At 38.1% G+C, this 11,879-nt stretch overlaps 1 protein-coding gene across 1 annotated transcript in view; it reads right to left on the bottom strand.

Annotated features, from left to right (window-relative positions):
• Positions 1 to 845: 845 nt before the first annotated feature.
• The window catches only part of LOC106053386 (uncharacterized), a 60,644-nt gene continuing 49,610 nt past the window's right edge, over positions 846 to 11,879 (bottom strand). The window contains exons 10-14 of the mRNA XM_056038786.1: positions 9,468 to 9,680; positions 8,535 to 8,719; positions 7,945 to 8,036; positions 5,539 to 5,724; positions 846 to 4,009 (exon numbers count right to left, since the gene is read on the bottom strand). Coding sequence (XP_055894761.1) covers positions 3,764 to 4,009; positions 5,539 to 5,724; positions 7,945 to 8,036; positions 8,535 to 8,719; positions 9,468 to 9,680 — 922 coding nt within the window. The 3' untranslated portion in view covers positions 846 to 3,763. The remainder of the gene's footprint in view (positions 4,010 to 5,538; positions 5,725 to 7,944; positions 8,037 to 8,534; positions 8,720 to 9,467; positions 9,681 to 11,879) is intronic.

Here is an 11,879-nt window from a genome sequence, read left to right as displayed (position 1 = left end):
CAGAGACAAACACTAGTGATCAAGAAACTAGCGATAAAACTCCATGGTTGTCAGGCTGCTAGACTAAGAAGCATCTCAGCAGTTGAAGGATAGTGAACCATTTATAAATGCCGAGCCACTGGCAGGCATAGACAACCACTGTCGTAATTTCAGACCTCATTTTAAGCAGAATTGCATATATGTTATAATGTTAGCCGCGCGATAGAATTGAGTGAAGTTTCCACTCTTTGTTTCAAGACCTCTCCAGTTATCTCTAGCTAGACAATGGCATACTCAATCTAGACAATACATGGAGAATGGTATTTACAATCAGAAAAGATTAAAAAAAAAACAAAAGTAGAGTCATAATAATCGCATCATAACAACTAGTCGTGCATTCCTTGCTCAACGTGTTTGTGTTATTGTCACGTGACCAACAAACTTCAAGCAAGCATTGCCAAACATGAAATTGTGAAAGAAATGTTCCACTCTCTAAAATACACACCTTGATTTGCAATAAACTTAGTTTCTATGGGTTTGAGGCTTTTGTTTTATTGTCCTATGTGAATAGAAATGCAATATAAAATCGCTTATATAGACTGGCGTTGTCAGTACGGTTATTTCTTCCACCTCTTGTGTCAAATCAAGTTGAAACTTTGCACAATTTTTTTTTACTGTCGATGACAATTAACGAGGAAAAAAGATAGTCGTAGTTGATTATATATAGAAACAGTATGGTCCATTAACTCTTTCTCTCCGTAATTATTTACCACATTCTGGTGGAATCAACGTTGGTATCGTCAGTTAGGAGAGAAAGAGTAAAGCTAAGGGGAGATAAGCCTTGTGTAGTCAATTAGGTCGTTCGCTTTTTTTTTGTACTCTAAACTTTCTACTTTTAATAAGTACTTGGATAGTTTAGTGGCTAACATGTCGTCCTTACATCGCGGAGGCTCGCGTTCCAATTCAGACGCGAGGAACTTTTTTTTTTTGAAAGGGCAGCACAAAAACCCAGATACCCGTCTTGCATGTCGAAAGCTTGAAAGTTAGGTTAAAGAGAAAAACTATTAATACAGATATCTACAATATCACAAACATGTTATAATCAGCCTAGATCTACTAAAAATTAATTACATGACTAATTCAAAATAATGGATTCAATTTCACTCATTAGAATCTTTGCTTTCAAAATAGTACACGTACACAATGTATACACTATAATTTAGATGAAACTTCTAGTGACAATCATGAGTGACATCATTGCTATTAAAAGTGGAACATATGCATTTGTTAAAAAAAATCGATATTGTCTTCAGGTTATGTTTTCACTTACAATAACACACAAGTCAGACATGTTAATGGATCCACATCCAGACTATATAACACTATCGAGCAGTCAAATTTATCGAGGAATTGTATATAGGTCGAGATTGATCATTTACACTGTTTATTGTATTATAGTCGCAGCAGTTCAAGAATTACTAAAGTCATTGTTGCAAATCTAGGAGAAAAAGAAGTGGTCAGGTTGATATCAGTACATGATGTCTATCATAGAAAATAAAGTTTCTTAGAACTCTGATCACACAGAGATCCGATATTGTTCAAACATGTTTTGTTTAAGCGTACTAGGCCAATGATTTGTATGTAAATTTAAAAACTAATAATTTATATGGTATCAATTATTAAAAATATTGTTGGCTCTATATGTTGTTGTTTTTTTGTCGTGTATTTGTGGCATTACAATTTACAAATATATTTTTTGTTATGAAAATTAACAACTACATAAACATGTTATCTGCCCTTGTCCTCTTTCATGAAACCAAAACATCAAAAGTTACATCTAAATGTTTTCCTACTTCCAAATTCAAAATGAGAGATATAAAATAAGGGATTTTGTTTTATTCACACTGGTGATGACTTGCTCAAAGTTGTCACACGTAGAAACAAAAATGATGTCTTTTCAACAACAGTAATCTGTACTAGGAACCATATTTTTCCCTAAAGAGTTTGGACGAGATGCAAGAAGTAAAGGAAAGATCACTCTTTTATTTCTGCGGAGTCACCCCACGAAATAACAAGGGGTGGGGGTTCGAATCTCGGTACATCACATTAGCTGGGGAAGCTAAGGCTTGTCACAATGCTGGCCAAATGACTCCCGTGTAAACTGTTGGCCAAAGGAACAAGAGCAACGCTGCATCATCTGCCCAATGGATCGCAAGGTCTGAAAGGGGAACTTTAACCTTCTTTACTTGTGTTAACAAAGAGGGATAGCCAGTAGGTCACAGGGAAAGCATGGATGACCAGTTGTCCAATGGAGACAAGAATGGCAGCATAGTGCGCTCAGCACCGAAAGGTCGGACTATCTATTCTAAACTGTGACGGTAGTTTCATTATAGGTAACGCATTTCAAAAACTCAGATAAGCATACACTTAAACACACACACACACACACAAATTGCCTTCTAAGCTATTGATCAAAATGGATCGGCTCTAAAATAAAACAAAGAATCTCACTTATGTTACATTTTGTCTCGCCCTCTCGTTTCCAAAACGAGGCTAAATAACGAAAATGAAATGATTCAGGTCAAAGTCAATTTGAAACAATGAAAATGCATTAAGTGAAAAAAGTGAACTAATCAATTTTTTTTTTTTTTTAAAAGGAAACCTCAGAATTTATCTTTTGCTTTAATAACAACAAGCATGTGGCTAAAAAATAATTTGAAGCCAACCAAATTTAGATAGTTTTAAAAATATATAGTTCTAGTTGTCATGTTCATGAATAAGTTGTGTGTTGCGCTAAAGAAATATTTCTACAAGTTTGAAACGTCATATTTGTCACGCTTGAAGGAACAGCAATTAGAGCGAACGAGCTCGGCCGACCATTGTCCAATTGTCCAGGAGAGGAAAATTCGCCCAAATATCAGAAGACTGAACTATTTTGCATGCCTTCTCTCTAGAATTGACCTATTTAGTCACAGCAACTTAGCAACGACTTAAAGCAAGAAAAATCATCTGGGCGCATCCACTTATCATTTCGTCAGTAAAAGTACTAGATCTATAACTATATTTATTTGTGTTTTTACATGTAACACATTTACAATATCACTTTATTTAACTAGTTCATATTAACATTTGGAAAGCAGGCCTACATCATTAATAGTCCCGTCAGCAGAGCTAAATAAATCACACTGGATGAACAACAGTATAATACATGATTATGGCAGATGAGTGAGCATGTGTTAATCATCAAAAAATGTTTGCGTTATATTCTGTACAGACTAATCAGCATATTTCGTAGAGGTTGCTATGGAAGTAGATAATGAGAATACTAATTCAAAAATGTGAATGATCGCGCAGAATGTTTAAAGGGAGCTTATTGGTACTAACTATTAGATGTTGAAATTATTGATGTTGTCTCCCTTGGCCCATACGTTTTATATCTTATGTTATTGATAATGCTCCGTTTCAGTTTTCAAAATATTTGTGAATAAATTGTTAGTGGTAAGAATTGTGGATAAAATTTGTTGATAAACTTTGTGGATAAACTTTGTCGATAAACTTTGTTGATAAACTTTGTGGATAAACTTTGTTGATAAACTTTTGCTGATAAACTTTGTGGATAAACTTTGTTGATAAACTTTGTGGATAAACTTTGTTGATAAACTTTTGCTGATAAACTTTTGCTGATAAACTTTGTTGATAAACTTTTGCTGATAAACTTTGTGGATAAACTTTGTGGATAAAATTTGTTGATAAACTTTAGCCTTTAGAAAAAAAAAAACAACAACTACACTGCGACAGGAAGTACATCTGTGTTACTACTGACATAGTCTCCGCCATCCTTGACCACCATCTCATGGGCCTCGGGGGCGGAGGCAGACTTGACCAAGGTGACGCAGGTCTTTCCGTCCCTGGCCACACCGTTCTTCTCAAGGCCCGGCGTCCGGTTCTTGCGGCACTGTTTGACGATGCGAATGATCTCCTCCGTTGGCGGCAAGAAGACGACGATGATCGCCATGATGACAGCCCAGCTCTGAAACACAGAAGAAGCAGAAGTGAGTTGAGTTTCCGCCAGAATTATAGACATAACATTCACTAAAGTTCTATCACACTTTTAGTAGAACTCTCGTGCAATGCTTAATATAGTCTGAAGTGGGGAACTTACTTCCGGTAGATTTAAAATTTAGGAGCTAAACAATATGTAATATATAGCAATCAAAATATTTTTAATTTTTTTTTTATTATTATAGAATAAAAATTCAACTATCATGTCCTCTCTGCATGTGGTTGTTTCTTGAGCATCGGCCACCAACAAGCTTCGTCCGGGTGTCTCGGTTTTGGAAAAGTATCTCCAACTGTCTCCAGGTCATGCCCATATCCTCCATGTACCGATAGTGGCGATGGTTCGACTGGTGGAGACGGTGGTTTTCGGTCTCTCGGCTTCCAGATGATTCTGGCTTAAATGGACCGGCGTCATACAAATTCCAGATAAAGGTACATTTTCTACCAGGTCCGCGTTGTCTGTTTGGCGTATATCTAATTGTTGCCCAAACTTTACTCTGTAACATTTTCATTGATAACGACAGCAGCGCCATTGACGATGTTGACGCTGTAGCTATTTACATGTTGTGATTTCCTATCATTATTTGCTTATTATCTAATCCAGAAGTCGGGCTCCACGTTGCTAGGACGCTGGTGGTAAGGGACTTAACTAAGAGCAAACAGAGAGATGTGATGAGCGAGGAGCCATGTGATACACTTGTTTTTGCTCAAGACTAAAAGATCCAATTTGTTCGGTACACAGTTTTTGATGACGTCACTGGCGTGTGTTTCTATTTCACGACGATTGTGGTGCACTGTTTGGAATTCCTAATAGATATATATATAATTTTAGAAACAAAAATACTAACTAACTAACCATCACTCCAAATACTTTAGATTTAGCGACATAGTCACATATACCTTGGTTTTATTAGCGACGTAGTCACATATACCTTAATTTTTTTAACGACATAGTCACATATACCTTGATTTTTATTAGCGACATAGTCACATAGACCTTGATTTTATTAACGGCAGTCACATATACCTTGATTTTATTAACGGCAGTCACATATACCTTGATTTTATTAACGACATAGTCACATATACCTTGATTTTATATTAATTAACGCTAACGGCCTATGTAAAAATTATTTCAGTGTTTTTGACGTAAAATTGACCGTTTCAGTCAAATGACTCTACTTCTATCAAATAGACAATCTTTGTAAATTTGACTGTTTCTGTAAAATTGACGGCCTCCATAAAATTGACTGCTTCTGTAAAATTGACGGCTTTCTAAAAAAAAATTGCTGCTTATATAATGACTGCTTCTGTAAAATTGAATGCTTCTATAAAACTGACAACCTCTTTAAAATTGACTACTTCTGTGAATTAGACTTTTGCGTACCGTCTAAAAATTCTGCTAAAGTAAAAAAAAAAAAGATGGAAGTCCAAGTAATTATGGATTCAAAAGACAAGTGAAATAATTTTTTTTTTAATTATTATCTTACAAATCCTTACCTGAGTAAAATCCAACCACATTTCAAAGCGCTGAAGGTTCATGTCAGGATGGGCAGCCATGATTCCCGGTATGAGAATGGCGAAGATAAATATACTAGCGCTCCCCGCGATGTAGGCGGTTAGTTTGGCTTTCTTGAAGGCTGTGTTCATCTGGGCAAAAGACGGTCGTTCTTCATACTCCATGCCCTGGAAACATAAAGCAAAGAGTCAAAACCAACTCTGCAAGACACCACAATGAAAGGATATGCTGATATTTATGTATAAAAAAATTATTTATGGCAATGTCTTTGTTTCACTGTGATATTTTGATGTTTCTTTTTAATGGTTTATATTCAGTTTACTTTCACTTACAATAATTTTTTTTTTTTATTCAGTATTTCTGTAGTTATATCTTACACACAACACAAAGGACAAATAAACAATGGGACGAAGACTTCTGAGGGCGCCGTCTTAAGAATTGAATATTTCACAATATCTGCTTCATGGGAGACAAAAGTGTTTGATTTATATGGAAGAGCGAATAATGTAAAGTCCAACTGCTATTTTTTCCCCAGGAAAATTGCTTACATCAACATTGTTATACTCACCACAGAGGGCGACAAACAGGGCAATAAAGACTTTCGAAGACGCTGTCGTTCTGATTGAATGTTTATAATGTCCACTTCACCGGGTTCACAAATGTCGACAGTTCATTGACACTGTTCATTGTAATATACCCGCCGCAGCTCATCAATTATAAATACATCACCACATATATAAGAGCGCAAGCGAGTGGTAAGAGTGAGGTTACTTTTGATATGGCACGATTATGAATTAATCTTCTGTTTCGGAATTAGAAGTTTTGACTTAGTCACAACGACGTGACTAGTAAAACAAGGATAGGTTTTAGGCAGAGCGAAATATCAGCCGACTTAAACAGACTACTTCCAGGACATCGTAGCTTTTTATGAACGTAGTGAGTTAGCTGACATTCGATGGTTCCCTTCATTGCTATTAAACTTCTTGTCTGACATTCAGTATCAATGTCGACTAACTTCTATTGATTATTCGGCCTTTCGACGAGTTATTCGATTACGTATTACGTTAAGAGTTATCTCCATTTGGTTTATTTGCATTGGACACTGCGGAAGAGACTAACACATTTTATTCTGAAAAGACTTTTAAATCCGAAATTGTTCATAGTTTATGATTTATTGTTCAAATTATTTAAAGCCTAAAGTTCTGTACCACACTCAAGAGTTATAGAAGACGAACTTATTTTAAAGTTCAAGTAATGTCTGCCGGTTGAGCTTTGCTTCAAGCTAGTCCCAGGTATTAGCTAGAGATGTTTCCTGAAATGTCACCTGCTGTTGTCTGGATATGTGATGGAAGCTTGTGTTCAAATCTTCCAAGAGGTTGTTTTTGTTTTTTTTTGTACTTTTATATTAAAGATTTTTTTTTTATTCAGTAGAAAAGATTACATTGTCAAAACATCCAAGAAGATGTTCCTTTTTAAAAAAAAAAAAAAGAAATTGTTCATAGTTCTTGCTTTCGTTTGCTTGTTCAATTTGTCCGCTCTAGACACGTGAAGTCCGCAAACATCCCACATGGGCTTACATCTCACACAAGATGCATGAACTTAGGAGTTTTGAAGGGCAATGTCTTGATTTACTAGTAAAGTCCAACATTTCTGGGACACATACACACACAGACGTTGTTATGGATGGTGTGTTGTCAGTACTCAGTCATTCTCAAACTGTGGGGGAGGCTTGTGAATACAGGCTCTGTTATCTTGTAGTCACAGAACTATTGAGGCGGACCAATATGCTGTTGTTATCAAATACACTGTTCATTATATTAGACCCGCTGGAGTTCTTTTTTTTTTTTTAGGAAACCTAAGAATTTGCGCTTTTTAATTTTAGCTTTATCATCATAGGAATCCTTGGGCCTAAGGGCCTCTTTTCTGAGCTTTTTTTTCTTCCTTTTTATAGGAAACCTCAGAATTGAGGAACTACAAACTCCTTCCCTACTAGAATGAAAGGCTGATGTTCCAAACAAATTTAGATAATTTTAAAACAAAACAGTTTTAGTAATTACGTTTATGAATAAAGTGTGAATAACTAATTTTTCACTCTATAGAACGCCCAGTGCGCTATGGTCCTATATCTTTTTGTGGACATATGGGAAAAGTAAAGGCGGTTGGTCGTTGTGCTGGCTACATGACATCCTTGTTAACCGTAGGCCTGAAAGGGAACTTTTATGGATAGATTCAAACTCGAGCCCCTTTAACAGGCAAACTCATTAAGGCGACATACTAAAAAAAATCCAACATCCGCACTCCGGTTGGAATAGGCAACAAGCTTATAACTGTGGTCATTTGATTCAGAGGACTTAAACTCCAGAGCTTGAGCTCTAGATACACAGTACCTTAAGGTCCTCCCTGTACAGCAGTTCCCAGGGTTGCAGGGGGTTGTCAATGTCGTACATTTTCATCCACTCAAACTCTACGTCTGCTGGACCTGACGATAGAAATTGCGGCAGAAACATAATGAGAATGCTCACGTGGTTAAAAAAACGCAGTCGCATGGCCGGCCCAATCATGGCAGGGAATAGGACAATAAGTGTAATTTAAAATTTTGTATTTTAAAATAAATTCGACTTTGCATTACATTTTATTAAATGAAAGCTGACAATGCCGTTTTCTTTTTATCGCGCGTTGTATTGTTGTTTTCTATATTGAATGACACCCCAAAACGACAACTTAGTCTATTTTTTTTTAATTTTTATGAGTTTTCAGCAGAGTTGAATAATTTCAGATTTCAGGAATTACATATTTCATAATTTCAGGAGATTTCCAAGATCTGCCGAGAAATCGAGAGGTCGCGGGAATCCTTATTATAAGTTATAATGGTTTAATTTAATGATTTAAACCTAGAATTAGAGCGGGCCTATGAAAAAGATAGAGAGGGAGAAAGAGAGAGAGAGAGAGAACGCGGGAAAGGTCACAGTGCTCTAACCTTGTATTTTATGCGTGAGCAATGACCCTATGATGCAGACAGTCAAGCTGATGACAAAACCTGTGACATTTCCGGCCAGAATGGTGTAGTCCTGTGCAGTGTTCTCCAGGAAGTGACCCAGACCTCCTGGATACAGATTGGCTGCTATGAGTGTAGCTGTGATCCCCCCGATCAAGCCACTGATACTTCCTGCATGGAGAATATTTACGACATTTAATAATTAAGATAACTAATATTTACGACATTTAATAATAAAGATAACTAATATTTACGACAATCAACTTTTAATTTCTTTTTATATTTAATTATTATAATCTAACAAAATTCCTATTGTTGCAGTATACATTTTCTTTATCTAATAGCGCCGCTTTCATTAATAGGCTATGACGTCATTTGCGATATTTTTTTTCTTGTGTAGTAAATGGTCTCCCTTTGTCGCTTCGTCATAATTTTTCGTATGACGTCAACACTTTTCTTCTTGGTCGTTTGGCAGATTCACTCCATCTTGCACTGTAGAGCCAAGCTGTATCTTTAGAGTTCTTGAATTCTCCATGTGTCTTCGTTATTGGATAGCCTTAGCGTTGGCCTTGGTATATTTTCTTAAAGGATTATTTGACTAACTTATAAAACTTGAAATAACTTGTTTGTGAACAAAGCTAAATATTAATTTTCATTGCAATGTAGAGAAATTAAACTTGAGTTGAAATGAAATAATCTGATATTTGAACAAATCTAATAACCAAACACGTCCTTTCACTCTGGCATTCTGGAATAGTCTCACGTAATTAACACAGGCTTACGACAGTGCAGTTTATCTTGCAACATTCTACAAAACTAACAATTGATGATCCCTTTCTTCATCATTTAACAATTTAAACAATTAATGCTCCCTGTCTTCATAATCACATTGGACACACACTCCATACCAGTCACTTGCCTGCAATAAGCCCCGTGCCAGTGGCCTTGACCCAGATGATGGACAGCACGACTGGTGGGAAGCAAGGGATGGTCACCGTAGCCCCGGAGTAGAAGATCCAGTTCAGGTTGATGCCGGAGTGAAAGACTATCAGGCCCAGGGGTACCATGGACACGGTGACCCAGACGATGCACCAGTTCTTGAAGTCAAACAAGTAGTCCATATACTGTCTGCAGCATAGACAAGGGAAATAATCAAAAGCTCATGTTTAAAGACTTTGATAATGTAATTTAAAACACACAATTTTAATTACTGATTACACCAGATTTAGATTCACTGGCTATATCTACAAGCATTTTTTCTGCCCGATATCCCATATTTTTGTTCTACGCTTTAAACCCAGACACTAAAAGTTTCAAAAACCATATTGTTGTTTCATAAAATAGCATTGACTCAATCCGTAAAAATAAAGGTTATGGACGAAAAATCATCAGAATTAAATTATTGTAAACACGATTACTATAACAAAATTACCATAAAAGAAAAAGTGTTGATTCGCTCTTCAAAGAAATGTATAACTTCCTTTAAAAATTTTCTAAACAATGTAATATAAATGTGGCCACTATATACAACTTTATTCTTCTGTAATACATAAGCTATTAAAATAGACCTATTATTGGTTACTGCTGGAAGAATATCGCTTTTTGGTTTTTAAAAGATAGATTTGAAAATTATTAGACAACATAACCGCAAACTTCTCAAGTACCTAACACGAAATAGACCTTGAAACATGTACGTATAATGCATAACTAATTGACCTCACATACATGGTGAGGAGGAGGAGATAATCAGTGTAAGGAAGAGGAGATAATCCAACCTATTGTGCTTAAAAGAAGAATAAGGCACGTGCAGAGACTTGAACGATTCAAGCAGGCGTTTAGAAATTTAAATGTCAAGGTTAAATGAGAATAGAGAAGAATGGAGGTGTACCGGTAATTGTCCCTGTGGACAGGGAAGGAGCCACAAACATGTAGACCTGGGGAAAGGGATGGAGACACAAATCTGTAGACTTGGGGAATGGGAAGGAGCCACAAACCTGTAGACCTGGGGAAAGGAAAGGAGCCACAAACCTGTAGACTTGGGGAAAGGGAGGGAGCCACAAATCTGTAGACTTGGGGAAAGGGAAGGAGCCACAAACCTGTAGACTTGGGGAAAGGGAGGGAGACACAAATCTGTAGACTTGGGGAAAGGGAAGGAGCCACAAACCTGTAGACTTGGGGAAAGGGAGGGAGACACAAATCTGTAGACTTGGGGAAAGGGAGGGAGACACAAATCTGTAGACTTGGGGAATGGGAAGGAGCCACAAACCTGTAGACCTGGGGAAAGGGAGGGAGACACAAATCTGTAGACTTGGGGAATGGGAAGGAGCCACAAACCTGTAGACTTGGGGAAAGGGAGGGAGACACAAATCTGTAGACTTGGGGAATGGGAAGGAGCCACAAACCTGTAGACCTGGGGAAAGGGAGGGAGACACAAATCTGTAGACTTGGGGAAAGGGAAGGAGCCACAAACCTGTAGACTTGGGGAAAGGGAGGGAGACACAAATCTGTAGACTTGGGGAAAGGGAAGGAGCCACAAACCTGTAGACCGGGGGAAAGGGAAGGAGACACAAACCTGTAGACCTGGGGAAAGGAGCCACAAACCTGTAGACCTGGGGAAAGGGAAGGAGACACAAACCTGTAGACCTGGGGAAAGGAGCCACAAACCTGTAGACCTGGGGAAAGGAAAGGAGCCACAAACCTGTAGACTTGGGGAAAGGGAAGCCACAAACATGTAGACCTGGGGAAAGGGAGGGAGCCACAAACCTGTAGACTTGGGGAATGGGAAGGAGCCACAAACCTGTAGACCTGGGAAAAGGAAAGGAGCCACAAACCTGTAGACCGGGGGAAAGGGAAGGAGACACAAACCTGTAGACCTGGGGAAAGGGAAGGAGACACAAACCTGTAGACTTGGGGAATGGGAAGGAGCCACAAACCTGTAGACCTGGGAAAAGGAAAGGAGCCACAAACCTGTAGACCGGGGGAAAGGGAAGGAGACACAAACCTGTAGACCTGGGGAAAGGAGCCACAAACCTGTAGACCTGGGGAAAGGAAAGGAGCCACAAACCTGTAGACTTGGGGAAAGGGAAGCCACAAACATGTAGACCTGGGGAAAGGGAGGGAGCCACAAACCTGTAGACTTGGGGAATGGGAAGGAGCCACAAACCTGTAGACCTGGGAAAAGGAAAGGAGCCACAAACCTGTAGACCGGGGGAAAGGGAAGGAGCCACAAACCTGTAGACCGGGGGAAAGGGAAGGAGACACAAACCTGTAGACTTGGGGAATGGGAAGGAGCCACAAACCTGTAGACCTGGGAAAAGGAAAGGAGCC

The sequence above is a fragment of the Biomphalaria glabrata genome, chromosome 8 (genome assembly GCF_947242115.1).
Source record: "Biomphalaria glabrata chromosome 8, xgBioGlab47.1, whole genome shotgun sequence".
Lineage (NCBI taxonomy): Eukaryota > Metazoa > Mollusca > Gastropoda > Planorbidae > Biomphalaria > Biomphalaria glabrata.
This window is presented reverse-complemented; position numbering and strand designations above follow the sequence as displayed.